The sequence below is a fragment of the Pagrus pagrus genome (assembly GCF_965226575.1).
Source record: "Pagrus pagrus genome assembly, chromosome: 20".
Lineage (NCBI taxonomy): Eukaryota > Metazoa > Chordata > Actinopteri > Spariformes > Sparidae > Pagrus > Pagrus pagrus.
Genome location: NC_140207.1, coordinates 3,233,337 through 3,259,298, shown reverse-complemented (window position 1 = coordinate 3,259,298; position 25,962 = coordinate 3,233,337). Strand labels below are relative to the sequence as shown.

The window sequence follows — 25,962 nt, the reverse complement described above, 5'->3', positions numbered from 1 at the left end:
ATGTCATTCAAGTAAAATGGCATAGGTTTTATCAGCAACATTTACTCAAAGTATGAAAAGTAGACTAATCATTTAGCAGTAAAAATGTTCCCTGTAAGTGTTTTCTTATTAGATCTGATGTTTTTGGATTAATATCACTGCTGCATTAATGTGTCTGCCATTTTACCGCTGAAGATATTTAAAGTTGAGCTAATTTTGACTTTGTACTTCAATAAATGTTCTTAGTTATAATCCACTATTGTTTAATGTACATATTTGATGTAGCCTTGTCCTTTATCTGTCTTTTTGTTTGCCCCCTGTCTCTAAATGTTATCTGTACCTTGGGCAATGGATGGTGTTATTTCTACTATGGCAAAACAGAACACACAGTTACTGAACATCCACTGATTAACATCATTTTTTCCTGTACATTCTGTATAAAACAATAATATAACAGATCCCAAACACTACGAATACATTTTGCATAACTCTAAGGCAGGTTCATACACAGGCTGCATGAACTACATTTTTCAAAAGGAATGGTACGTTTATATACAAATATTTCTAAAAAGGCAAAGCTGCTCTCGGGTGAATTTATAATTTATAACCCTTAAACACACAGCCAAAGAGAAGTTTTGTCTGGAGAGCACTGAAAGGTCGAGGAGTAAAGAGGAGGAAGCTCAGCCTGACAGATCCAGCCCCAAATCGTCACCTATCTTGTATAAATGTGACCTTTTAACAAGATGGATAAATAATTTAGACTAAGATGTACAACACACGACGACATTTATCCTCCATCCCTACGGACGAACTCTTCTGCAGTCGATTAGATAAATGCGCCCTTCCCCTTGCTCGTCTGTGCTTCTGAAAAAAATGCACCTTGCCATTTCAACTCCAGATTTCTTCTTTGTTCGTCAAGTTTGCTTATGTATCAGTCTCGCTTGTCTTTGGCTCTGCTGACTGAGTTTCACCTTTACCAACATGATAACACTCTCAGACGTGCTTGCATAACTCCAACCTGCTGAAATGCTTCACAATCCAACGTAAATATGACCCCTCAGTGGAGAAGAATGAAGTCTCGCAACAATAAACTGGTTTCACGCTTGAGTTTGTTTTCTTCTGTTTACCAGTGGAGCAACATGCTCTCTTCCCCATTGACCTCTGACCCTCTGATAGCAAGGGTCAGTGTGAGCTGTCAAGTGCAGATAAACACACACAGCAGTTCTGGGTTTATTCGAGGTCAATAGAAACATAAACACTGCGGAAGGACAGGATGCAGAGTTTAAACCAGCTTGAGGCCAGGGTTGAAAACATATAGTATACTCCACTTCAGTAAAAACACAACTGAAGCCCAGCTGTTTAACATAAACTCTTAGAAAACATCTCAGGGGTTTCAGAAAGGTGTGATGTAGGTGTGTTGGTAAACAGTTAGAAAATAAGCTTCACTTAAACTAACTACGACAGTAAAATGATTGCTGCTATAACGGACAGATTATTTAATAATGATGAGAACAAACATGACTCAGTGTCCATGATTAAAGCTTTTATACATTAAACATACAGTCACAGGTTTACAGTTGTGCTGACAAGCTTACAAATCTCCCTCGACGTCACGTACATAACCAACATTAAACACTCAACTGTGTAAAAAACAAGACATAAAATACAAAACAATCCAGGCAAGTATGGTTTTATAAGTACAACTGAAACCCTGCTTGTGTTACTGCGAATAAATACACATATTCAGCATCCAGAGTACTGCATATCGTCGAGGGTTGGATGGATCTGTTGGTGATATATTCTTCCTATATTAACTTTCATCTCAGGATCCTGATACGGACGATCGTCCCTGCTGACAGTACGGAAATTCTCGTGGTTATATGACTTTTCTGTCCATTTTCATTAAATCACTATCATCAATCATTTATCTTTCATTGAACAGCTTTGGTCCGATACAGCTTTCAGATCACGAAGAGTAAAACTCTTTGGGGAAAAACTTAAATCCACGATGATTCAACTGAGTGACATCGGCACAAAATAACAGAGATCAAAGCTGAAACTGCGACACGGGATTTTCAAATTTCCTAAAATCTTTTTCTCTTGTGTACGACTGGATAACTTCACCCGACATTTGAAACCAAGTTGCTGCTTTAAATGCATTTCAAGTCAGCAGTTGTTATTATTCAACATGGAGTGAATGTGGCATCAGTTCTGCCTCGTCTGCCTCATTTCTGATTAAAACAACAATAACAATAAATTCATGATTGTCTACATTTTAAATTTAAATTTTTGCGGGGTTATTAATACAAACAAAACAACATATTTCTGAAACAAATCTTTTGGGTACATATTCTTTCTGTTGAAGGCTCCTCTTCCATAACAAGATATATATAACACTTATATGCAGCTGTATAAAAAGTCTGCAGGCACAAATTACTACTGAAGTTAATATTCGCCTTCAGTGTGACAAAACAGCAGCAGCTGATTCACAGCTGCGTCACAGAGATAAAGAGTACGGAAGTGTGATGTTTATTTGGTAGTCTTTTGTCTCTATGTTAATTTAATGAAAGGAAGAACTAAAGTTCAGTCAGTTGATCTGCAGGACGTCAGTAGGCACTGTTTCATGAACTGAAGACCATTGTGAAGAAAGTGAAGCACACAGTCCGACCAGATGTCCTTCACCTCAGAAACTCCTGCAGGTCACAGCTTCAGTCCCTGCAGGAGCAAATGATATGTCTATAAAAGTGTCCTTGAGTAAGACTTTGACCCTCTGCTGTAAGAAGCGGCTCTAAACATGAGCCTCAGTTCTGAATGTCTTTACAGAGACAGTCTGTCTCTGTCCCCGGTCAGAGCACGGTGGTCTCAGTCTGCAGGATGGACTGAGCTCTGGAGTTTCTGGGAAACTGAGCCGAGTTTTCGGTGCCGTTCCGGCTGACCGACATGGCGTGCAGCCTGTAGTCCCGCCCCACGTAACGCTTGAGAGATAGACTCCTCCACGTCCTCCTCAGCTCGCTCTGGACCTTCTCACACACAGACGAAGCAGAGTTCAGTGTCTGTAAAGCCGAGGATTTAATTCTCAGAGTTGTGTTTGTGTGTAGACTCACCTCGCTGTTGAGGAAACAGTAGAGGACAGCCACAATTAGACCCTGAAACACACACGTATACAACCGTTACTGATCAAGCATCATCTTCAAAAAATGACACGAGCTGTACTGACAAGAAGCTTCGGACAGGAAAGCAAAAATGAGTTTTAAGTAAATGTTTTAACAGGTCATCGGATTAGATTTGAAGTCAAACGTTGACTTGAGACCAAGTTTCAAGGAGATGAAGATGGCCAACTCTGGAGGAGAGAGTCGGGTGCAGAGTCACATCAGATCTTTCACTAATTCAGAGCAGTTTACTGACGGGAGGAGAGCTCAGAGTTACTTTTTAACTTCTGGGACTAAAAAGTGGATTTATCTTCACTCCTGTTTATCAGCCTGACTGCAGCAGTGATCCGGAGGTGGTTCTGTTCTGTAATGTTGACTGCTGACTGGAGCTGGAGGGGAAATGGACTTTACTTCATGAACGTAATGTTACAGAGAGGAGAGAGAACCAGAACCAGAACCAGAGTCTCTGCTGAGTGCTGAGTGCAGTCAGAGGTTAAACCTGTCACATGTTACCTGGAAGGATCCGAGGCCCAGTTCAAAGAAGATCTTGATGTGCTCCACGTTTTTGTTGGTCGGCTCCATCATGTAGACGAACACCACGTAGTTTATCCCAAACAGAGGGATCAGCAGGAGGGTGGACTTAGCCAGACGTCTGGAGGACGCACACAACATTTTATTGACGCTAAGTGGATGTACATGGTTATTTGCATATAGAGTGGGGGAACGAGATCTAATCCGATCTGAACTATGTCCTGGTGTTTCGGGAACTGTACCTGTATTGCGATTGCTCGTTTCCTCCGACGTCAGTGCAGCGCAGTTTCTGCACCAGGATGCGGATGATGCTGATGAACAGGCCGAAGTTGACCTTGTAGAGAAACACAAAGACAAAATCAAAATCTGTGTAACAGGACAACAAAATGTATCTCGATTGATATGGGCCTCTTCCATGGCGTCTGTCATGTTTCTACAGTGGCCCGTAATGGACAAACCGATCACTGGCTTTAGCGAACATTTTTCGTTTTCATGTTTTGAGCGTCCACCGTAGGTGTCCAGTTAGTTGCAACCTCGCCGATACATCTAACACACTCATCCTTTAAGTATTTTAACAACAAATGAGTCCACTTATTGTATTTCTGCTTCCCAGAGACTAGCAGCTCCAAATCTCTTAGATTACATCCATAAACGGTTTAATGTGTCAAGACTAAACTGGCTCTTTATCAGATACAGAGATACAACGTGACAAATTGGTGCGACACCATAAATAATCTGAGTCGCTCTCAGTTGAACATTTCTTAGAGGGAGCGTTCTGCAGCGTTGTGTTACTCAAAAAGGAGAAATAAAGGCAATATGTTCTGGCTCATCGACGACTCGCCCAACATGTTTATCTTATCTGAAACTTAACTTTGTTTTTAGATGTTATCTCAGCAGCATTCAGACTGTTTATAGACGGATGGCACTGAGATATCATATTAAGTTAATAAAAATGTTCCCAGACATAACTTTTGAGTTTATGCAGCTGGAAAAAGGGAGAGGAAGAGCGATAAAGTGAAATTCTAGTTAATCAAAGTGGGGCTAAAAAAAAGTAGTAAAATAAACAAAAGTCAAAACACTGAACGCTGATAAAGAGGAAAGTTAACTTATAACTTTTTCATGGCAACTCACGATGACGGACGCCATGATGGGCCAGTTGACGATTCTGATGATGAAAGTGTCATTCTTCTCCCAACAACTGAAAACAGCAAAACAAATCACTCAATATTTTTTAGTATTTCTGGAAACCAGAGTTGGTTTGATCCAGTTGTTTCAGATGCGCAGTGTGTGCTGCAGTGCCGATAGCGGCCACTAGAGGCTGACAGTGTTTATCAAAATGCTTCACAAACACTTTGCACTTCGGCAGAGGTGCAGACTCACCTCGTGTCCTCCAGCTTTATCCTACATATGATCCACGCAACCACGAAAACAAAAGGGATTCCTGAGGAACAGAGAGCGAGCAGAGAAAGTGTGTTTAGATTCTCCGTCTGCCAGACACAGAACATCCTCACAAGGTGCCACGCAGGAAATATGACGTCTACACACACACACACACACACACACACACACACGAACATGAACCAGCTGGAGCTAATGCATTAGGGAGGAAGTGTTGGTAAAGTGGTGATGGATGGTGGAAGGAGGTGTCACATGGCAGCGGCTAAGACCGAGCGGATCTGAGCGAACACAGAGGCCAGGAGACTGTTTACTGCCCGACCTGTCATGTGACGCACTGGTGCTCTTCAACAGCATGGCGCTCTGCTGGTCTGACTGACTGACTGACTGACTGACTGACTGTCTGACTGTCTGTCTGTCTGTCTGTCTGACTGACTGACTGTCTGACTGTCTGTCTGACTGTCTGTCTGACTGACTGACTGACTGTCTGTGTGTCTGTCGTGGTGCAGCCTACCCCAGCCAATGAGCATGTATATGGAGAGGCGGATGGAGTAGTTGTGGATGACGAGCAGCAGCGTGTGCAGGTAGAGACCCTCCACCAGCAGCCAGAAGAAGTTGGCCATGATAGAGTAGTGGAAGAACACCAGGCTGGCCTTACAGCCCACCTACAACAACAACAACAACAACATACGTGATTACATAGTCATTAGTCACAGCAGTGTGCCACTAACATCCTGAAATACACCTGAAAGCGATGATTCAGCTCCTTTATCGGAAGGTGAAACTCTACGGGCTCTTGTGAGAGGACCAAAAACTCATCTTCACCGCTTGGGTTGTTTTAAAGGGTTCAAACAAGCCGTATGACTCATATCTGACTGCACATGTTCGTGTTAGAGGTGGATATCAACAACAACAGAGAAGCTCACAGAAAGATCCTCCTGAGCGGAGGAAGACAAACGCGTGCGTCTCACCAGCGAGGGCTGCGTGCTGCAGTCTGGGGTTTCCTCGTCTGGGAACAGCAGCGCGTCTTTGGTCATCACGGCCACGGCTCGCAGCATGAACGACACAAACAAGTTCAGATGGATGTAGTTCCTCGTACAGTGGAGCCTCCTGCATGTACACACACACAGACACACACAGACACACACACACAGAGGGGGGAACGTTGAGAAGTGTGTTTACAGAGCGAGTCGGGGTGTGAAGCCAGTGAAGGATGTGCTATCTAAACATGCTGATAGCAGCCGAGTGAACAGCTGGAGCGGATCCAGACTCCTCCACGCGATTCTCCGGCGAACTGCGATCACCGTGAGAGCTCTGTGTGCGGGGAAACATTTGTGAGAGTGTGTTGAAGAGTGTATACGTAGGTTTATATTGTATATTCTGAGTAATCCTTCACATGCACGGAGTTAAAAGAAGCTTTTCTACGACACGGGATCGAGCATTTGGATCTTTGCCTAGACGCTCGACACTAAACTGTTGATCCTAAATGTTTAAAATAATCTTAACTTTCTGCATTTCATTGCCTAAAAAAGACTTAAAGGGCTGAACTCTGTGTTTGACTTCACCCGAGCTAGAGATGACGCTGCTGCAAGATGATTTACAGCAAAGTAAATAATAATCGTTCCAGTTATTTTCGATGTTTTATGTATCAGAAAATGTTGGAAGATCAGATTTTTAATCCTGGAGGGCTGTTTTTTTTAAATTTGATCTGTGAACTTGTTCGACATATTTTTACAAAAACACAACAATAAATCACAATCAGCTGTTTGTTATGTAGATATTTGCAGTAAACATCTGATTCTGCAGGTTTTGGAACAAGCAGGAGTCCTGAACACGTCCGATCAAGACACTTTATCTGACTTTTATTTTTTTTATTATTAGTATAAGCTGATAAAATATGCTTTATACTTGACAGAAAGCTCATTTATATTAAAGTCGGACATTGATTTAAAACATGCAGAATCTCTCAGGTGCGAAGGCCAAAATTAAATCAACTACATAAATCTGAAAACACATTTTTTGGGATTATAAATGTGTGATACCTGAGGATGATTAAGCGTCTCTCAGTTCGTGGACATGTTGTTTAACTGGTGTGATTGTGTGACCGGTGGACAGACGAGCGTGTGTTTACCTGAACAAACAGATGATGATGGTGCTGGTGAGCAGAGTGATGAGCGACAGGCTGTGGCCCAGAGTGGACAGTATCCTCACCACCCTGTAGAAGACCAGCTGCACACACAAACACACAGAAGACACATTTATTCACCTTTAAATGTGAAATAACAGTTTAATCTCATAATCATCTCATGTGACCGGTGCTTTCGATGCTGTGCTATGAAACGGGAAGTTGTTTTAAGTTAAATATCCATCACCTGACCTGCGCCACCAACTGGCAACAGGAAGTAGCGTTGTTTGTACTTTAAGATTCTCCTGCACAGTAAATAAAGAAACCACTGTGTGTCTCCGTGACGTATTATTGTGAACTCCTCCAACAAGTAAACAAAGCTGTGGTCTGGCAGCTGAACAGATTCTTGTGTGGTCATTACAGAGCTGATGAGGACAGAGAATAATAAACTGAAGGCAGCCAATCAGAAACAAGTATTCTCAGTGCACCTGAAGCCTCCATGTATCTTTCAAAAAGCACAAACAGGGGATTTAAAAAACGCTTTGCCAAAGATTTTTCTGTTTCTTCCCATGTTTGATTAAATCATACTTTTTTTGAATGAGGTTTGGTTTATGAACGAGACGTTATCAGCAGCTCGCTGAGCGTCTGCTTTCTCCCGTCTCTCTACAGAGTGGAGAGGCTCTTTCACAATAAGAGCAGCACCAGGACGAGAATCTGGTCCGTTTCAAAGCAGCACAAACTCTTCAGGCCCGACACACAGCGATGGATCTAGACTGTGTGTGTGTGTGTGTGTGTGTGTGTGTGTGTGTGTGTGTGTGTGTGTGTGTGTGTGTCGGTGCCTGGCGTTCATCGCTCTCCTCATCTATAAACAACATTCCCGACGTCTGACACACCATCTGGCGATTAACTGGACATTCACACACTCACACACACTCTCTGTATGTACAGTTACACGTGCACAAGCACACACACACACACACACACACACACACACACACACACACTGACTGAGAGCCTCTGTTCACACACTGTTCAAACACACATATTCAAAAACACACATGCAAACACACTGGGCTGATTTGCATACAGTCACACGAATGTGCACATTACAAACACAAAGATATTCATACAGATTTAATGCAGCTGCAGCATCTTAGTTAAAGATTCACATTTCTGGACACTTTCTCCTCTTCTGTCATCTTTTCTCCTTTGTTTTGATCAGCCAACACGTTTCCTTCTGTCTCTCCTTTTCTTTTGTTCTGCTTATCGTCCTTCTTCACTCATTCTTCCCTCTTTTCTTGTTTTTCATCCTCCTCATCTCCTTTTTGATTCCTATATTCATCCTTTGTTTTTGTTCTTTTCATTTAACTTTTCAGTCTTCTTTCCTCCTTTTCGCTGCACTTTCGTCCTTTAGTTTTAACGTTTACCCTTCGTTTCTTCCTACCTTTCATCCTTCCTTCCTTTCCTTCCTACTTGTACCCTTCTCTCCTTCCTCCTCTCATGATTGATGTTTTAACATATTAACACTACAGTAACTCTCTGCAGTGACTGCAGTCTGATGAACATTCATATTCGTCTGTACTTTACTTAAAGTTCCTGTAAACATGATTTAAAATAGAGATATTTCTCTGCAACATTAAGAATTCACAATCAAAGTTAACGTTGATGGAGAAGCTGAAGGACTGACGGCTGACTCTGAAAGTATTTTCCATTGAATCACAGTACTTTAACTTAAATGCTTTCAGTAAATACACACTTATAGACAAATATGTGAGGCTGCACAGTCGCAGCCTGGCACCAGCGCCTCATTCCTCGGGCTGATTCTCAGGCCTTCTGCTGGGAGCTGATGACCTGCTGGCTCTGGTCTGCCGCAGCCTCGCTGCCTTCTATGTCCAAACACCACTTCATCCATAAACGCTGGCTCGCTCGCCCTCTCCGTCTTCCTCCCTGACACCGCAGATTCAAAGCCGGCTGAACTTTAGACCGAACAGCTTCCTGGCTGTGATCGAAGTCTAAATCTTTATCTTCTGCTCCCGTGTGCCGCCAAGTGATTTCAATCAAGAGCAGCTCACAGGAATACCACCACAGAAATACTGTAACGTAATATATTACTTTAAAATGGAGGTTACTAGTTATATGTAATATATTGTATTTTGAAAATAACTTGCGCGACACTGGTTACTTGAAGAGGCTCAATTTTGTTTTGCCATGAGACCTGGGCTGATAATCAGTTTTATAATAATAATAATAATAAACTTTATTTATATAGCAGCTTTAAAAACAGAGTTTACAAAGTGCTTTGACAAACCAGCACAAGCAGGAAACTCAGGAAGACGATATTACAGAAAAGACGCCGAGTCGAAGGTGAAATTAAAACAAGAAGGCAGAAAATGTAGAAACACAATAAGACAATACAAGTCAAAGTAAAAGTAATAAAAGCCGTAAAACAGAAAAGTAATGCAAAGATAGAGATGAATAACAGAATAAAATCAATAAAGGACGATAAGAAGACGACATCACGTCAGAGGAAAGACCAGATAAACAGATTAAGAGCAGTAAAAAGAATAAAGGACGATAAATCGATCAGAAATAAACAAATAAAAGCAGTAAAGGACAGAAGAAAGAAGACGTCACATAAATCAGCTTTAGTTAATTATCTTAAATTCGTCTGCTTCTGAATTTAAACCGACAGATTTTTGCCTCCAGTGAGTTTCTATGAAGAACAAGGTGATACGTTTAAGATGCTTTCACTTTAAATTACTTTGCAGAGGAACATTTTACAAATAAAACACTTATAAAACTCGTTAACGTTGCAGCGAGCTCATCATACGTTGTGTAAAATACAACCCAGTTTGGCTGATCTCTGTAAAACGTGAGTTAAAACAGAACGTAAACAAACTTTGCTCACCATGAAAACTGACATCTACTGAGGATTATATAATAAAAGTAAAGGAGATATAATGTTTCAGCAGGTGTTGATGTGGGAGGAAAAGAGGAAGAGCTCCGCTGACAGATGTGGTTTCAACGCCAGCCTCTTAAACCACGAGGAACGCCCTGAAAGACTCTTAAAGCAGTCACTGAACTCAAACTGTGTGAATTACGGTGCCTGCCCCTGAAATCATTCAGCCTATAGAGCTACTTCACACAGGAACATCTAAACAAGACGTCAGTAAGTGTCTGGCAGGAGTCCTGCGAGCTGCATTCAGGCGACTCATTCTGGCTACCTGAGAAGTTTTTCTCTGTCAAACAGGTGGATTTTCCGAGGTGTCTCCGACATGTGACAGAGGTTTGTTAAGTGAACAGATGCGTTGTGTAAAGAAGAGGAGACAAATGATGTGTTCAGGGCCTCTCTTGTCTCCCACAGGCCCGAAGCTTGTAGGTGTGTTCAGCACCGAGCACAAAATGTACATTCTCAGCTGTCGGAGGGCCGTTACATCCTGAACAGTGTGTGTTTCCACACACAGTTTGACTTGTTCGACTACGTAGCGTCCTCTGGATCGCCTCTTGAGGTACAACGTGGTATTAGGAGACAGGACGGGGTCGGGGCTAGCTGGTTAGCATGCTAACTTCAGATCTCTGCAACACTGAGTGTTTTAAACACGTATCACCAGTTTAAATGGATTTTAAGGTTCATTCAAGTCTGCAGCGTCCGTTTGTGTCAACGCGACATTAAAGCTGAAACTAGTCGAGTGTGTGATTTGTGATCAGAGGATACGATGAGGACGATCAGCTGTGTGTGAACAGTGAGTATCTATGTGTAGTGTGTGTGTGTGTGTGTGTGTGTGTGTGTGTGTGCAGTGTGTGTGCCAGCGGTGACGTCTGGTCTCAGCTGAATGTTTTCCAGATGGAAAACCTCCGTCTCTTCAACAGGAAACAAATAGAAGCTTCGCTGAGAGTCAAAGAGCGGGAATCCCACACCTGAGGGCTCTGGAGAGGATCACAAGCCAGCTGTGTGTGTGTGTGTGTGTGTGTGTGTGTGTGTGTGTGTGTGTGTGTGTGTGTGTTGTTAAAAATGTACTGTTTTCTGTCACACAGCTCAGGTGTGTCTACTGTACATGAATGATAGGTTTGTGTGTATCGGCGTGCTCCTCCTCAGTTTCGTGTTATTTTTCTCTGCTTTTATCGGTCGGCTGCTTCGTTTCATACTTTGCAGCTAAACAAAAACAATCAAAACTAAATAGGTCACTCGTGCTGCATCTGGTTGTTCAACGCAGGCTGGAAACACGATGCTACACGGCTCAAAACTTCTATGTCTCAAGAGTAAAAGCAGAGTGATGTCTGCTGCAGCTTCTTCATGAATTATTGAGAATTTAAACCTAAAATCCAGTTTGATTTGTTGAGCTCCAGTGAGTTGAAACAAAATATCCTCCTGGTGTTTTTTTAAAAGCTGGACAGAAACATTAAACTGTGTGTTTGAATCTTCCTCAACACGCTCACACTGTCAGATCAACGGACCCGCCATGACTGCATCCTCAGTGCTTTGGCTTAAAATACCTGGTTCTGCCGGACCAGTACCGCTGGAAAATATCCTGACATCTTTTGTTAGGTCTGAAGAAGAAGGAGAAGGAGAAGAAGAAGAAGAAGAAGAAGAAGGACAAGTAGAAGAGGACAAAGAAGAAGAAGAAGAAGGACAAGTAGAAGAGGACAAAGAAGAAGATGAAGAAGAAGAAGAGGACAAAGACTTCAGTAACATCACACAAACAGCCTCCTTATCTGTTTTCTGAGCTTCACCTCATCTACACCGGATCAGCAGATTCACACAAACGATGTAGGTCGGCCACACGGAGCTTCATCTCAGCCTCCCCACATGTTTTGATCAGATATAAAACCGTTATCTGAACTGATGTGGACGATCATAGAGACGAGATTACAGTTTGCAGACATCCTGTTTTGAAAACAGGAAAGATGTGTAAACAGAGAAACACGGAGATGTGACAGAGATATTAAAAGAAACTTAGTATTGTGGATCTACGACAATATGACGAATCCTATTGGAAACATGTTATACTACTCTGTTTCTGCTTTAAGTAATATATTACTGTAACGTTACTTTTGCAGCACGTCCTCCCACAAACACTGGTTATTATTGCAGCAAGAGACCAAAACTGTTTTAATTTAATGTCACGAGACGCCGAAGAACGATGAGGGAGCAACAACCTGAAGAAAGACGAGTGTGTGGCATTAATTACAGCGCGGCGTGGACACAATAATGGGTCCGGATATTCACTTAAACCTGGATGTTACCTGCTTGTTGAGAGCTCAGTATAAACCCAAGGGTGGAGGAATGCAGCCGTGACTATAAGCAATAACTGCGAAGGTCAGAAATAAGCTGCGTGGCATCACGCGGGACGCCTCGGGCCGAGCTAAAACAGATACGCTCACATTCACACACTGGACAAACAGCACAGGTTCACTAAAGGGTTATTTATGTCTACAACCACCTGCAATATTCAGATGTAGTCGGCTGCAGAGGGTAAAGTTCACCCTCATCGCGTTCAGAAGCAGACGAGGGCGGATTAGAGAGCAGAGAGACCAGGAACTGAACCCCAAAGACTCAGCTGGAGGAGCTGAGAGTTTAATCCAGCGTCTCGCCACAACAGATACCGTGAGCAAGACTCAGCTGTTCTCCTTTAACATCTCAATCCTCCGACCCGCTCCAGTGGAAGTTTTTCCTGGTTGTTCTTGGAAACCCAGATTTTCTATTTTTGTTCAGTGTGAAGAGTCGAAGCGTGAAAACGTGCCGCTTCAGGAATCTCTTTAAGAAATCAGGAGCAACACTACCGCCCCCCTGAACTCTCTGTTAAAGGGTCCATTAATCCCAAAACAAACAGATTTCCTCACTCACCTATGCTCAGATATCGATGGGAGACAAATTAAAGGGAAACAAAAGAAAGGGAAATCTTACAAACAGACAGAAAATCAGGTCAGTGAGCATCTGTGGCCCTCGTTTTTGTGTTGTGTCCTGCACCGTCAGTCCTTTACGGCGGCTTTTCAGCCGACTGGTGAAAAGAAATCACACTGATTGGCTGTTAGCTCAGCGAATCACTGCACGAAAATGGAAAAAGAAAGGTAACGCCAACAGAGCCTGTGTTTGTAGTAGGGGTGCCGCCATTCGATTTGACTGATTCGAAAATATTTCAGCACTGACGGCTCTGTTATTGTCAGACTTAGACTTTTGGGGCCTGACAACCGTCATTTACATTTTTTATTAGGTGCACTTGAACGCACCAGGAAGTCCCTATGAGCGTGTGAGACTCCGGCACAGACGGACCGACAGCAGAGGACAGAAGTCTCTCCAGTTGATGTTAATGTCAACGACAGGTAAATAAGCCAGCACGACTCCCTAACTCCCTCTGGAGGAGAGAGTCTGCTGCAGATCCAGACCTCCTGGAGGAATAAACACCTGGAGTCTCATCAGGTTCTGCTCTGATCCGCAGCCGTTTACCGACGGGAGGAGAGCTCAGAGTTACTTTGTAACTTGTGGATTTAACTTCACTCCCGTTTATCAACCTGACTGCAGCAGTGATCCGCAGGTGACCTCCACTGTGGTTCTGTTCTGTAACGTTGACTGCTGACTGGAGCGGGAAGGGAAATGGACTTTACTTCATGAACAGGGGCGGACTTACCATTAGGCAAAACTAGGCGGTTGCCTAGGGCCCCATGTTCCTGAGGGCCCCATAAAAATCCTCATACACTTAATTAATACAGTTATTACTTATTTGCGCACATTAATTATGTTTTTGATTAAAATCCTCTCGCTAAAATGCAGCAGAATGCTAATCGTATTATGTGTGTGTCGGGCCCCCCCTTCAGTCTCCACTACATTGGATCAGTCCATCTTACTGCGCATGTGCAGAACGGATCCAGGAAGACAGCAGCAAAACGAAAACACACGGCGCGAAGTGGCGAGAGAAGAAGAGGAGAGTATAGAAGAGAAAAGTAAAGAAAAGAGACAGATGAAAAGAAGCTACCCCAGCCGAGCTGACAAGAGGAGAGAGAAGGAGGAAACAGAAAGCTGATCTCAAGTTACAGGAAGTGACGACTGTCTTCACTGCGGCTGCTGTGGCAGCGGCATGTATGTAAATCTTAGCATTTTAGCTCAATAGCTTCCAGGTCATGTGATCAATTGACTCAAAATCAGTGTGGGATCATGAAACTACACTGGCTGCATGAGATACGCCTCTTGTTTTTATGTTTTACATCTCTCAATATTTTTTAAAAAATTTTAGGCTATATGTAAATGTTAGCATCTCAGCTCAATAGCTTCTCAATAGCTTTAAACAGCATCTCTGCTTTAAATATCCCACATTTTTATTTTGAAAACAGGAAGTCGGTACACGCTGTAGCCGTCTTCTCCGTGTGTTTACTGTAAAGTCTAAAACTAACTTCACTGAAGTCTTGTCATGATGTATTTTCCAGCTGGCCCAAGACGATTTTTTAAAGAGTTTTGGCTGAAGAAGTCGCCCCACAAAGGAAGACTCTTTCAGTTTATCACAAATATTAGCATTAAATCATCATTTTGAGGGTACATGGTTTTCACTGGGCAGGAAGGGTTTGAAATATGTAACCAGCAACGTAAATGATGTACAGTAGTGGAGTAGAAAGTGCAGTATTTGCCTCTGAGATACAGCGGAGCAGACAAAACTGAAGTTGCATGAAATCCTAATATTGTTTTCAGAATGAGGGAGAGAGACAACGTGAAAAAGGGACAGGAAGAGAGGGACAACAGGTAAAACAAATAATACATGTGTATTCTGTTAAAACGTATGTGTCTGTATAATTGACCTGTTGTTTTGTGTGTTGTCTTCTCGTTTCAGAGGGCCCCATGCCTGCCTTTGCCTTGGGCCCCAAATTTCTTAAATCTGCCACTGTTCATGAACATAACGTTACAGAGAGGAGAGAGAGAGAACCAGAACCAGAACCAGAACCAGAGTCTCTGCTGAGTGCTGACTTCACTCAGAGGTTGACCTGAATTCAAACACACCAGTGCTGATGAAAATCTATCCAACAAAGCTGTTCAGGTCGAGGTGATGTTTTAAAGTTGTATTCCTGTTACATTTAGTCTCTGCTGACTTCCTTCTTCACTCTCTGACTCTCTCCTGGATGTTTCAACAACAGGCGACGTAATGAAACACACAAACACACTCGAGATATGATGAAAGAGAAGGATTTCAGGCTGGTGTGCAGAGTGATTGGCTGGAGGTCACAGCGCTGTCAGCCAAAAACTGTCCCTCCTCTCTTTCCTCACATCTGATCTGCTCTGTTAACCCTGACCTTCCTCTCCGTTTATCTCTGTCTGAGTGTCGTCTTTGAACAGATAAACACGCGAGCTGAGACGCTGACACGCTATCGTGATGTGAAAACAGCCTTTTCACTTCACCGCAGCGTCTGCGCTGTGCTGCAGACACCAGTGAGATGGACTTTAATCTGATCATCACAGTGACAAAGCTGAGCTCACTGACTGCTCATCATCAATCTGGTGAGTGTTTCAACTTCATCTCAAAGCCGATCTGTGATTATTTGTGTGTTTTTCACATCACGCTGAAGCTGTAGGGGTGATTGTGCGTCTTTAGTTTGTCATTTTGTCTTCAGCTCATCATCAGCTGTCACATTTTCACATCCACAATAAACACTGTGTCACAGAGACTAGTCTGAAGTTAGCATGCTAATCAGCTAGCCCCAAGAGGTGAGGCGTTGTTCAAGCAGCGAGTTTGCTTCCAAGTCTAACGAGTAAACAAAATAAGCTCATAAAATTTAATTAAAGGAAATACTTTCCCTCACCAAACAGAAAAAATACAACTGTCCACCGTCTGAATTCAAGTTTCTCTCTTTTACTGAACTAAGATGAGCTTAATCTCCTCGTTAACTCATCGTAAAACACAGTTAAACAGTCAAACTGGACAGAAACTAAATAAAACTCCACCATCACCTCTGTTTTAATTAAATCCTCAATTAGCCTGACTTCTCCTCTCTGGAGTCACAGTCCTGGTAAGAGCCGCTGTAAATCGCCTCCATACTGTATCCCCTGTCTTCAAACTGACCTCCATCGATCTTTGAGGCAAACAGGACCACTTAGCTCCTCGGCTAACTGAGCTAACGGCAGCTAATCGCTACAAACAAAGAGTACAGTGAGCAGCGATTAGTGGTTATGCTGCCCCCTGTAGCTTTGGAGCTACCATTGAAAATTACACCTTTTTCACCTTAAAACAATCATCTGGTCGTCATATGTACACTGAAAAAATGTCCTGCACACCACAATCAGTCCTCGTGCTTATACTGGCCATGTAAAGATCCATTAATAATGTGTTCAGTGTACAAAATCCAGGTTTATATGAGGATTCAGAAGTCTGAAAGTCTTTTAAGTAACTTTGCAGCGAGCGAAACCAAAAGACGCACTGGAACGAAAAGTTTTTCTCTCTTCACAAACACACACAAACAAGTCTCACCAGCTAAACATGCTTGTGTTTAAACTGGGTCTGCGGTCGGCTCGCTGCCTGTTGTTGAACAAAGCTTTCAGAGCGGCTCAAAGCAAAGATCCTCTCGAGCGTCTAGACCACAGACTGAAGACGAAGTCTGCAACCAGCACTTCCTCCTCTGCTGTGTGGGACGCGACACCTACACTCGCTCTGATTGAAAACATAGTGAGAGCTTCGTGGTTTTTCTTCTAACCGTTTCATCTCCTGTTCTTCAAACAGAGCTGTCGGAAAATGACCTTAAACTCAGATTCACATCCACACAGAACAGACAGAACCACAGCGACTCACCTCACCGGGTCCATCGGTGATGTTTGACCAGCAGGCGACGGTGATGACGGGCTGGACGTCAGACCAACCTTTCTCTGTACAGTTCCTGCTGAGGTTACCTGAGACACACACACACACACACACACACACACACACACACACACACACACACACGTCAGTTTGTTGTATCATCTGATGTTTTCCCAGAAGTTAAAGCGATGAATGATGCCGAGTAAACTTTTGGATTGTGGAAACATTTGTGATAACGTCAGTACACAACTCAACGACATATAAAACAAAAGTTGAGTCGTTTTTAGACATTTTAATGCAGAAATGTTACATATCATGTCTTTAAACAGCCTAACTTGACCTGTGGATCATTGTAACGGGCAGTGATCCATCAATTAGGAGAAAATAATCAACTGATTTATCAAATAAAAATAGTCCTTCTTCTTCTCCTAATCCTACCCTTCCCTCCTCCGTCTCTCTCCTCTGTTGTTTTCACATTTAAAGTGTTTTATTTTAATCTGAGAATATTTCACGTTGTCTGTCGGCGTTTCTCTCGCTGTTGTCCTGATTACACGCCTCATCCTTTATCCGGCCCGAGCCGATGCTTTGCGTCTCTTCAGGGGGAGCGGAGAGGTGGATTAACGGCCCGCTGACAGATGCTGCCGAGGGAAATCGCAGAGAAAAAAGTCGGCCGGCCCAGATGTTGACAGCTGCCCCGCGAATAATTAGACTCATTAACCGAAAGAGCCCGAGCGGCAGGATGAAGGAGGGAGAGGGAAACACAGCGAGGTGGAGGTGGAGGTGAGGAGTTCAGGAGGAAGCTTCATCAGCCTGTTTTTCTTCAGTCAGCTCATGTTGGTCATTTTTAATTTCTCTTACACATCCCAGCTAATAAAAACATGTTGTTTAGCTTGTTCGTCCTGCTCCCGCCGAAGGTCTCACACATTTTGACACTGATCTACAGGCGGCGGTAACTTGCCAAGAAAAGCAGAGAAGAAGAAAACTGCAGGTTTGTAGCTTGAAGGACACACACAATACATTTTGGTGTAACAATGAATGTAAACAGAGTTTGTGTGTTTACAGGAAAACTCTGCAGATGTGTTTGCCACTGCAAGTTCAGCTGCATCAGCCCATCCTCATCAGAAACACAACCTCAGGAGCTCACAACAACCTGTATTTCTTGTTGACCTGTAGTGGCAGTAGTTATTATTACGGCTGCAAAGAAGGTCGTGAGGACGAGTAGTATGAAGAACAACACAGGGGAGAGGTCGGGGATGGATGTGTGGGTCAAACAAGGAGTTATTTTAACTTCCTGAAGGTCCAGTTCGCACGTCGCTGGGACGCTACAGCGCTATGAGGATGTGTTGGACGGCATCGTTTATTAATAAAAAGGGAAAACATTTACATTGAAGACATCTGCAAACTGTTCACTGTCAACGTTCCCCCAAAGTATCCACTCATCGAACCAAAAGCATGATTTAAATATCTATCTATCTATCATAAAAGTGATTTAGTAAATCATCTGTAGGATGCAGTTCTGGTCCGATTTATTGTTTTCTGCAACGTGATAATCACACAACCGCCCAATAAATTTAGATTCCCTAAAAACAACATTTTATCCACCAAAACATATTTTAATGGCAGGAAAACCACAAGAAGTGATGATACAACCACAAGACAGATTATTCATTTAGATATTTTATAAACAAAACATCCTGAAAGGAACTTTTCAGCTGCTGAGCTCCTCGAAATTAGTGAAATGAGCCAGTTGAGCCATCGTTACTTTGTGTAAAACATGCTTCAAGAACATTTCTAGGAAACTGGCTGTTTCTGCTCCCAAAGATAATATTTTATGTAGAAGAACAGAAAGAAAAGAGACACAATCAGAGCTGAAGAGGTGAGGAAGCCTGAGACTGCCGGCTGAGGAAAGGGAAGCAGAGGAGAGACGAGGTGGAGGGATGAAAGACCTGCCGTCCTGAAACGTGACGAGAGGATCAAAGGCAGAGGGATGGGAGGCGATCGACATGATGGATGAAGCCGAGTGAGTCGACTGAGGCTGTGAGATCAGCCGTGAAAGGAGCGACTGGGAGGAAGGAAACGACCGGCTGAGGTCACGACAGTCGATACAGACTCGGCTCAGGACAGAAGAGCTGCTGATTATTATTGTAACGCTCCGACGCTGGACCTGAGCCGACGTGAAAACATTAACGCGGGAGGAATTTCTCAATACTTGTTAAACTGTTTTGATATAATTACTTTCCAGATATTGGAAACTAATTGAATTAATTTAGAGGACACAAGACTCGGCCACGCTCAGCCTGTAAAACTATCAGCTCACACGGTCATGATGCACGGCGGCTTACAAGCTGTCGGTGAACACAACGACCCCTTCGGCCTCTGTCCAGGTCTTCTGCCGTGTCTCTGGACCTGTGAGGTGTCTCTGCTCCACCAGCCGGCCTGTTCGGGGCCACAGCCACAGCGGGTCAGCGCGACCGTCAGCTATCAGTCGGGGTGCTACTGGAAGTGTGTTCCAGGAATAAAGACATCTAAACCTTTGTTTATATGTTCGCAGAAGATTTCATTACCAGTTAAAAAATCCTTCATTCCAGGAAGACGAGTCTCGGACATGAACAAGCAGCTCGACTCCATAACTTTCCTTTTTTCAGAATAAAAGTCCAAAAGTTCCCTGAGCTTCCTAATTCCTACGTTTCTTTAACTTCCCGCTCACCTCCTGGGTCACAGTTACACCTTCACCTCCTCTCTGCTGGTCCACAACTGTCCCCGTACATGAACGCTTACATCAGACGTGACGAGGACGTCGGCTGAAGACTCACCGTGTTTTCCAAACAGGAGCAGGAGGGCGGTGGGGCAGGGGACGGTCACCACCTCGCCGACCGCCGCGCTCTGCCAACAAGACCAGTCGTCCCACTCGCCGTGACATCCTGAGCACACACACACACAATCACACACATAGAGGGATAAATTAGACTGCTCACAACTTCCTGTTTGGCTCAGCTGCTCGCTGCAGACTCACTGATCCTGTGCCCGCTGCTGAACGACCGGGAGGGAAATAAATCAACATAAAAGCATCTGCACTGATCCTCTGAAGTTTCACCTGTGTCAGGAGGAACAGAAACAGTATTTAACACTTTAAAAGCTCCTCACTTACAGCATCGCCCACGGATTCAGATTATATTATAACTTCATTTAAGTGATTCGAGTATTTAACTGACTTTACCCCTTAACTCTGCAAATTAAGCAACGTGTAAGGCATTAAACTTCCTGCAACATCATTAAAAACGTCGATGACTCATCCTGCACTCGGGGGCGTGACGGAGCCGACAGATGTTTGTTTACACTTGCTGTCTTTGCACAAACAACAACAACCATCCTGTAATTATATTTGTGTCTCATGTACAGATATAAACACACACACACCTTATCCAGCTGTCCATATCTTCATTCTGTATACTCTGTATACTGTATTATTATTAACAAACATCTTGAATTTGAATCAAGTATTTGTATCGGAGTACAAGTATAAAGTAGAAGATAAAGTACCTTCTAACCTTCTAGCCTGACCTGCTGGTGTCTAACAGGAGAGTCTGAGGGTGGTTTGTCCTTTAGGTATACAATTTACCTGAGTGTAACACACACACACACACACACACACACACACACACACACACACAGGCGTGAGAAGACCGCGACAGTCCACAGGCTGCAGACCACACAGATAAACGCCTATTATTATCAGGGTGGTGAAACACTCAAACACACGCAGCCTTTTCAGGAGCTCTGCGTCGACTGTGCTATATCTGTGTGTGTGTGTGTGTGTGTGTGTGTGTGTGTGTGTGTGTGTGTGTGTGTGTGTGTGTTTGAGTGCTTCCTGTGGTCCTCACGACTCTGAGAGGGAAATAAATCATTAATAGGGAACTGTGTCGAAATGACGTCCAGACACGCCTCCTCCTCACACAGCTGACCTCAGTCACAGCACACACACACACACACACACACACACACACACACACACAAATGCACAAATTTGCATGTGTGTGTGTGTGTGTGTGTGTGTGTGTGTGTTTTTAAGTACCTGCGCATACCTAAACTCTTAGTAACCGTAAAAACTGAGCATATATTTCACTTTAGGGCTGCTGGGGGTTTCCAAACAAATCCTGTGTGTGTGTGTCTGTGTGTGCGTGTGTGTGTGTGTGTGTGTGTGTGTGTGTGTGTGTGTGGGTGTGTGTACCTGTGCTGGCAGGCGTCTGCAGCTGCAGCTGTGTCTGACACTCTCTGCCGGCTCTCTGCATCTCCCACTGGAACTGACAGAGAGGAAACTTTCCGTTAACCTGTCGGGACGAGAGCAAATAAATATTCTGAATATCGTCGTGAACAAACGTCCTGCGTTCACTCTCGGCCGCCTCGACGCATCTGAACGCCGGTGTTTGATGAACGTGCTCCAGTTTCGTGCACTAAAATCTACTAATTTAATTTCTTCATTTCAGTGTTTCGTACTTCAGATAAATAACGTGTGACATGGAGCCAGATACTCTTTAGCCTGAGTCTCTGTTTACTTTTGGTATTAACATCCGTCCTGAGTGATCAGATCGCACGAGGACGGCACTGAGCGCACGTGTGAACGTCCTCGAGATGTGTTCAGACCACGTTCTTTTAGCAGAAGTACAAATACTTCATTACTGTGCTTCAGTAGATGTTTCTGTATTTTACTTGAGTATCTCTGTGACTTCCCCTCTCCACATCCGAACACAAACATCTGGAGTAAAGAAGCTGAATCAGTTCTTCTACTTTTACCAGAGTCTGTTTTTTATCTGAACTTCTGCAGGAAACAATGTGTGGACTGTTCGTACATGTGCAGGACCGCCAACTCAACGGAGGTCTGTGGGAAAGAAGAAGAAGAAGAAGAAGAAGAACTGACTTTCTATCAGCATGGAGGGAGGAGATGTTTCTGGTACTGGCCTACATCGAAAGTCTCGACCCAAACCTCATGACAACAGATTAACTGTATATTTGGCGGGCAGATTTGGGCCGGAGCAGAGCCGAGTGTGCCGACAACGAGCCGTAACTCACTCGACTCCGCCGGGAAAGGGAAAAACAAGAGGAAGGAAACAGACGCTGACACGTTCACGAGCTTCACTCGGCTCGTTATCGTCGATCAGCCTCGCCTCGTTAGCAGCTCCTGCGACTGACTTACCAACTTTTTGTGCTGCTGATAAACGATAACGCTTTGCCCCACCGCCGTGTGTGTGTGTGTGTGTGTGTGTGTGAGAGGCTGTAACCATGGACACACACTCAAACACAGTGTAAACAAACGGCAGCGTGAACAATGTGCACAAAGAGAAACACACTCAGACGAAACGAGTCCAAGTGTCAACCGGACTTCACTGATGTACTGCGAGTGTGTGTGTGTGTGTGTGTGTGTGTGTGTGTGTGTGTGAGGTCTGTTTACAGTGAGATACCCCCCCCCCCTGCTCTCAGCAGCATGTCAGACCTGTCAGTGTGTTTATACCACACACACACACACAAACACACACACAATCAAACGTCTCTTCTGTCCTCACCTGACCGATAAACGTCACCTTCCCGCCCGTGGACGCTGATTTGGTTTCGTGTCGTTCTCCGTTTCCATTTTCCGCTTCTCAAAACAGAAACTATAAATAGAAAGCGCCGCAGGTCAGAGGTCGAGCTGCCCGACCTCCTGTAATCCACAGCCATCAAACACACAACGCAATCTCCGTCGCCTAATGAGCTCGACACACACAAACACACGGGCGGATCCGTGACAGAGAAAATGTCCTGGATTAAATTCAGCTGAGGGATGTTTGTACTCCTGAACCTCGTCCGACCCGATTCATCCAACGAGGACAATAAAAGCAGCAGCGACAAGACGAACAATCCGCGTTCGGCGGGACGATTCAAAACCGGTCTGATGTGACGGACGGGTCACGTTTTCAGACGTCATTTGACTCGATGTCGAACCTTTTTCAGCTACTTTTGAGGCAACAGTACTTCACATTTTTGACTACACGTCAGAACATTTTCCAGTGATGTTCATGGCAACAAAACTGGAAAGTTTGACTAGACGTCGGGAAACTTTCCAGCCCAATTTGTGGCAACACAACTGCATATTTTTCACGAGACGTTGGGACGATTTCCAGCTATTTTTGTGTCAACAAACCGAGACTTTTTGACTTTTTCCAGCTGCTATTTTGGATATTTTTGATTCAACGTTCGGACATTTTCTCAGTCGTTTATCTTCTTCTCCTTTTTGTCCTATTTCCCTCACAAACAGCAGCTCCAGTGAGCTTATCTTATAGTTTCACTCTGCTCTCGATCAATGTAGGAAGCAGAAGTCATTCACCTTTAGCACAAACCACACACACTCAGGTTTACAGTGACACACACACACACACACACACACACACACACACACACACCACTGTGTTGTAACAGTGAAAATGCGTCATGCATCCAGCCGACAGTCGAAGGACGATGCAGTGAGTGAGTTTCTTCACTTCGCTCTGTGCAAACAGTGAAGCTCAGAAACCTCTGACAGACACACAAACGTCCTCCTCTGTGACATGCTGGTATTTCTTGGCCCGCCTCGACTGTTTGTCCTTGTTTGCGTCCTGAGAAGTGGATTATAAACTGCTGCTCGTCCTCAGACACACGAGACAGCCTTCCCCGTCTGCATCTGTGATGACGCTGCTTCTCTGCCTCTCAGAGAACTCAGCTCCATGTGTTGATCTTCTGCCCGATCGAGCTTTGGATACAACTGATCCAGGTTCTGATCCGGTGTTTCATGACTGCCCCTTTGAAACCCTCAGTGCAGTGACTTTTGACACTTATCTTACTTTCCTTATACTCAAATATTATCGAGTTCACACGACAGTATCAGAGATTTGGAGACAAAGCACGCCCGGCTGCAGCTTCAGAGGGAATGTGAACAAGGTTTGTCAGATTTGCGGTGACGAGACGCAGACATGCTGCAGGATCCCGACCGCCTTCATTACCTCTCTCCTCGTGAACAGCTGTGAAACGTCTGTTCTTCAGGAAAATCTCAAGTGAGTCACTTTGACTTTGACTCGGCTGGAATTTGAAAGTCCTGACGTCACGTTTGCAACATTTCTACAGACGCAACATTCGAGTTAATCATCCGCGGGACCTGTCCAGGACTTCAGGGCAGGCCTGACCTCCCTGTGGTGTCTAAAAATGGATGAAATTTTACAAAACAAATGTTTAAAGGACGTTTACTTCACTCTGAGCCAGAAAGGCAGACGTTGGGACATTTTCCAGCCGTGTTAGCAGAAACAAAACTGTTTTTCTTAACTAGACATTGCGACACTTTCCAGCTGTTTTGCCGGCAATAAAACCTGATATTTTAAACGAGTCGTTGGAACAATTTCTCGCTGTTTTTGTGGACATTTTCTCTAATGTCAGGACTTTTTTTACAGACATGCTTGTGGCAACATAACCACATTTTTTTGACAAGACGCCGAACATTTTCTAGCTGCATTTGTGGCAACGAAACAAGAAATTCTTGACGGGACGTTGAGACACTTTCCAGCTGAGTTTGTGGCAATAAAACCAGATGTTTTGACTCAAAGTCAAGACACTTTCAAGACGTGATTGTGGCAGTAAAGTCAGTTTTTTTGTCTCAAAGTCAGGACACTTTCCAGCTGAGTTTGTGGCAATAAAACACAATATTTTTGACTAAATGTACAAACAATTTCCAGCTGTTTTGTGGCAAGAACTGAGTAAGCCTTCGTAAACTGTAAACAAGTCATGTTTGTGCCTAAACAATCAAAATGCTGCTGTCACAACATAAACATTTAAAATTGAACATTAAGACATTTGCAACACATCAGTGGTGTGCAGAAATGTGCACTGCTAATGATCTGAGGATCCTGTTGTCATCCACAGCCTGATTTATAGAAACATTTAAATCCCTCAGTAAAAACTTTTCACTCTAATATGTGAACAAAATGACATTTCTGCTCTGCAAATGTGTGAAAATTGAACAACTAAGAGGTTTAACTGAATTATCTGTTAGTTCTTCGCCGTCAGCGTCTCTGCTGAGGTGAAAACTTCTCTCAAGCCGCTTCAGACTCTAAATATAGAGCGAGACTACAGAGTGAATCACTCCCGAGCATTAAACATGAAGCAGCAGCAGCAGAAAGTGAATCTATAATGAATGTTTTCACACAGCGGAGGTGTGAAGAGCTGTGAGCTGCAGAAAGTTTATCTCTGGTGTGTGTAGGTGACGGGCTGCAGGCTGCTGGGAGCCGAGCTACAGACCGATCAGTGTCAAATTAAAGAAAATCTGATTATTATGGAGACAAAAATCTGTTTTAAAAGGTTCCTGAGTGGGAGGATGAGAGGAAATAACAAGAGATCAAGCAGGGAGAGGTCACTGTAAACCCACTGTGGGGACACATCAGCAGTATTATGGCCTCATTATGTTATTAAAGCTGAATATTTGCTGTCACAGGAGGATTAAGATGTTGAGTAGTGTTACAGAAATGATTTTAAGTGACTGTAAACATCAATAACGACACTTTTCTGAAGGTGTGGCTCACTTTTACTCCTTATTCTAATAAATAAACTGGTATTTAAAGTAAAAGTATCACTTTAAACCTGCTCACGGTGACAATAAGAGCGGGACTGACCGTGAGGATGAAGCTGAAGCCCAGCAGGAGCAGAGCGAGCCGCTGCGTAAAGGCCATGGTCTCATCTCATCCAGCGGCGGGTCGCAGCCACCTGAACCGCAGCTCAGCGCTCATCTGCCGGCAGGAAACACGTGAACCGCTCCGAGGCTCCGAACCTGCGCTCCGCTTTGTGTTTTGAGACGTCGCTGTACAGCAGGTGGGCTTGGCACGGTGTCCAGCAGCTTTACGCACGGCTTCATCCAGAAGCGCCTCCTTTAAAAGTGCGTCCCAACATGAAGACTCACACCTGAGACTGTTTGTAGTCCTGGTCCAGTCTGCGGTCCCGGTCCAGGACAGACGCTGTG

At 43.9% G+C, this 25,962-nt stretch overlaps 1 protein-coding gene across 1 annotated transcript; it reads right to left on the bottom strand.

The window, feature by feature from the left end:
• Positions 1–1,509: 1,509 nt before the first annotated feature.
• Positions 1,510–25,962, bottom strand: LOC311249620 (vasoactive intestinal polypeptide receptor 2-like). The gene is made up of 13 exons (XM_084340811.1): positions 25,619–25,962; positions 21,181–21,280; positions 19,766–19,873; positions 16,944–17,041; positions 7,186–7,283; positions 6,026–6,164; positions 5,569–5,719; positions 5,040–5,100; positions 4,791–4,857; positions 3,902–3,993; positions 3,642–3,780; positions 3,084–3,125; positions 1,510–2,999 (listed from the first exon to the last, which is right to left on the bottom strand). The coding sequence occupies exons 1-13, from the start codon at positions 25,673–25,675 to the stop codon at positions 2,826–2,828; spliced, it is 1,326 nt and encodes a 441-aa protein (XP_084196937.1). The 5' UTR covers positions 25,676–25,962; the 3' UTR covers positions 1,510–2,825.

Excerpts from the sequence above, each read along its gene's own strand:
- LOC311249620 (XM_084340811.1), bottom strand. The coding sequence starts at position 25,675 with ATGGCCTTTACGCAGCGGCTCGCTCTGCTCCTGCTGGGCTTCAGCTTC. Across the intron at positions 7,284-16,943 it reads TCACCGATGGACCCGGTGAG|CTGGTCTTCTACAGGGTGGT; the intron begins GTGAGTCGCTGT and ends TTGTGTGTGCAG. Across the intron at positions 4,858-5,039 it reads ATAAAGCTGGAGGACACGAG|TTGTTGGGAGAAGAATGACA; the intron begins GTGAGTCTGCAC and ends TGCTGTTTTCAG.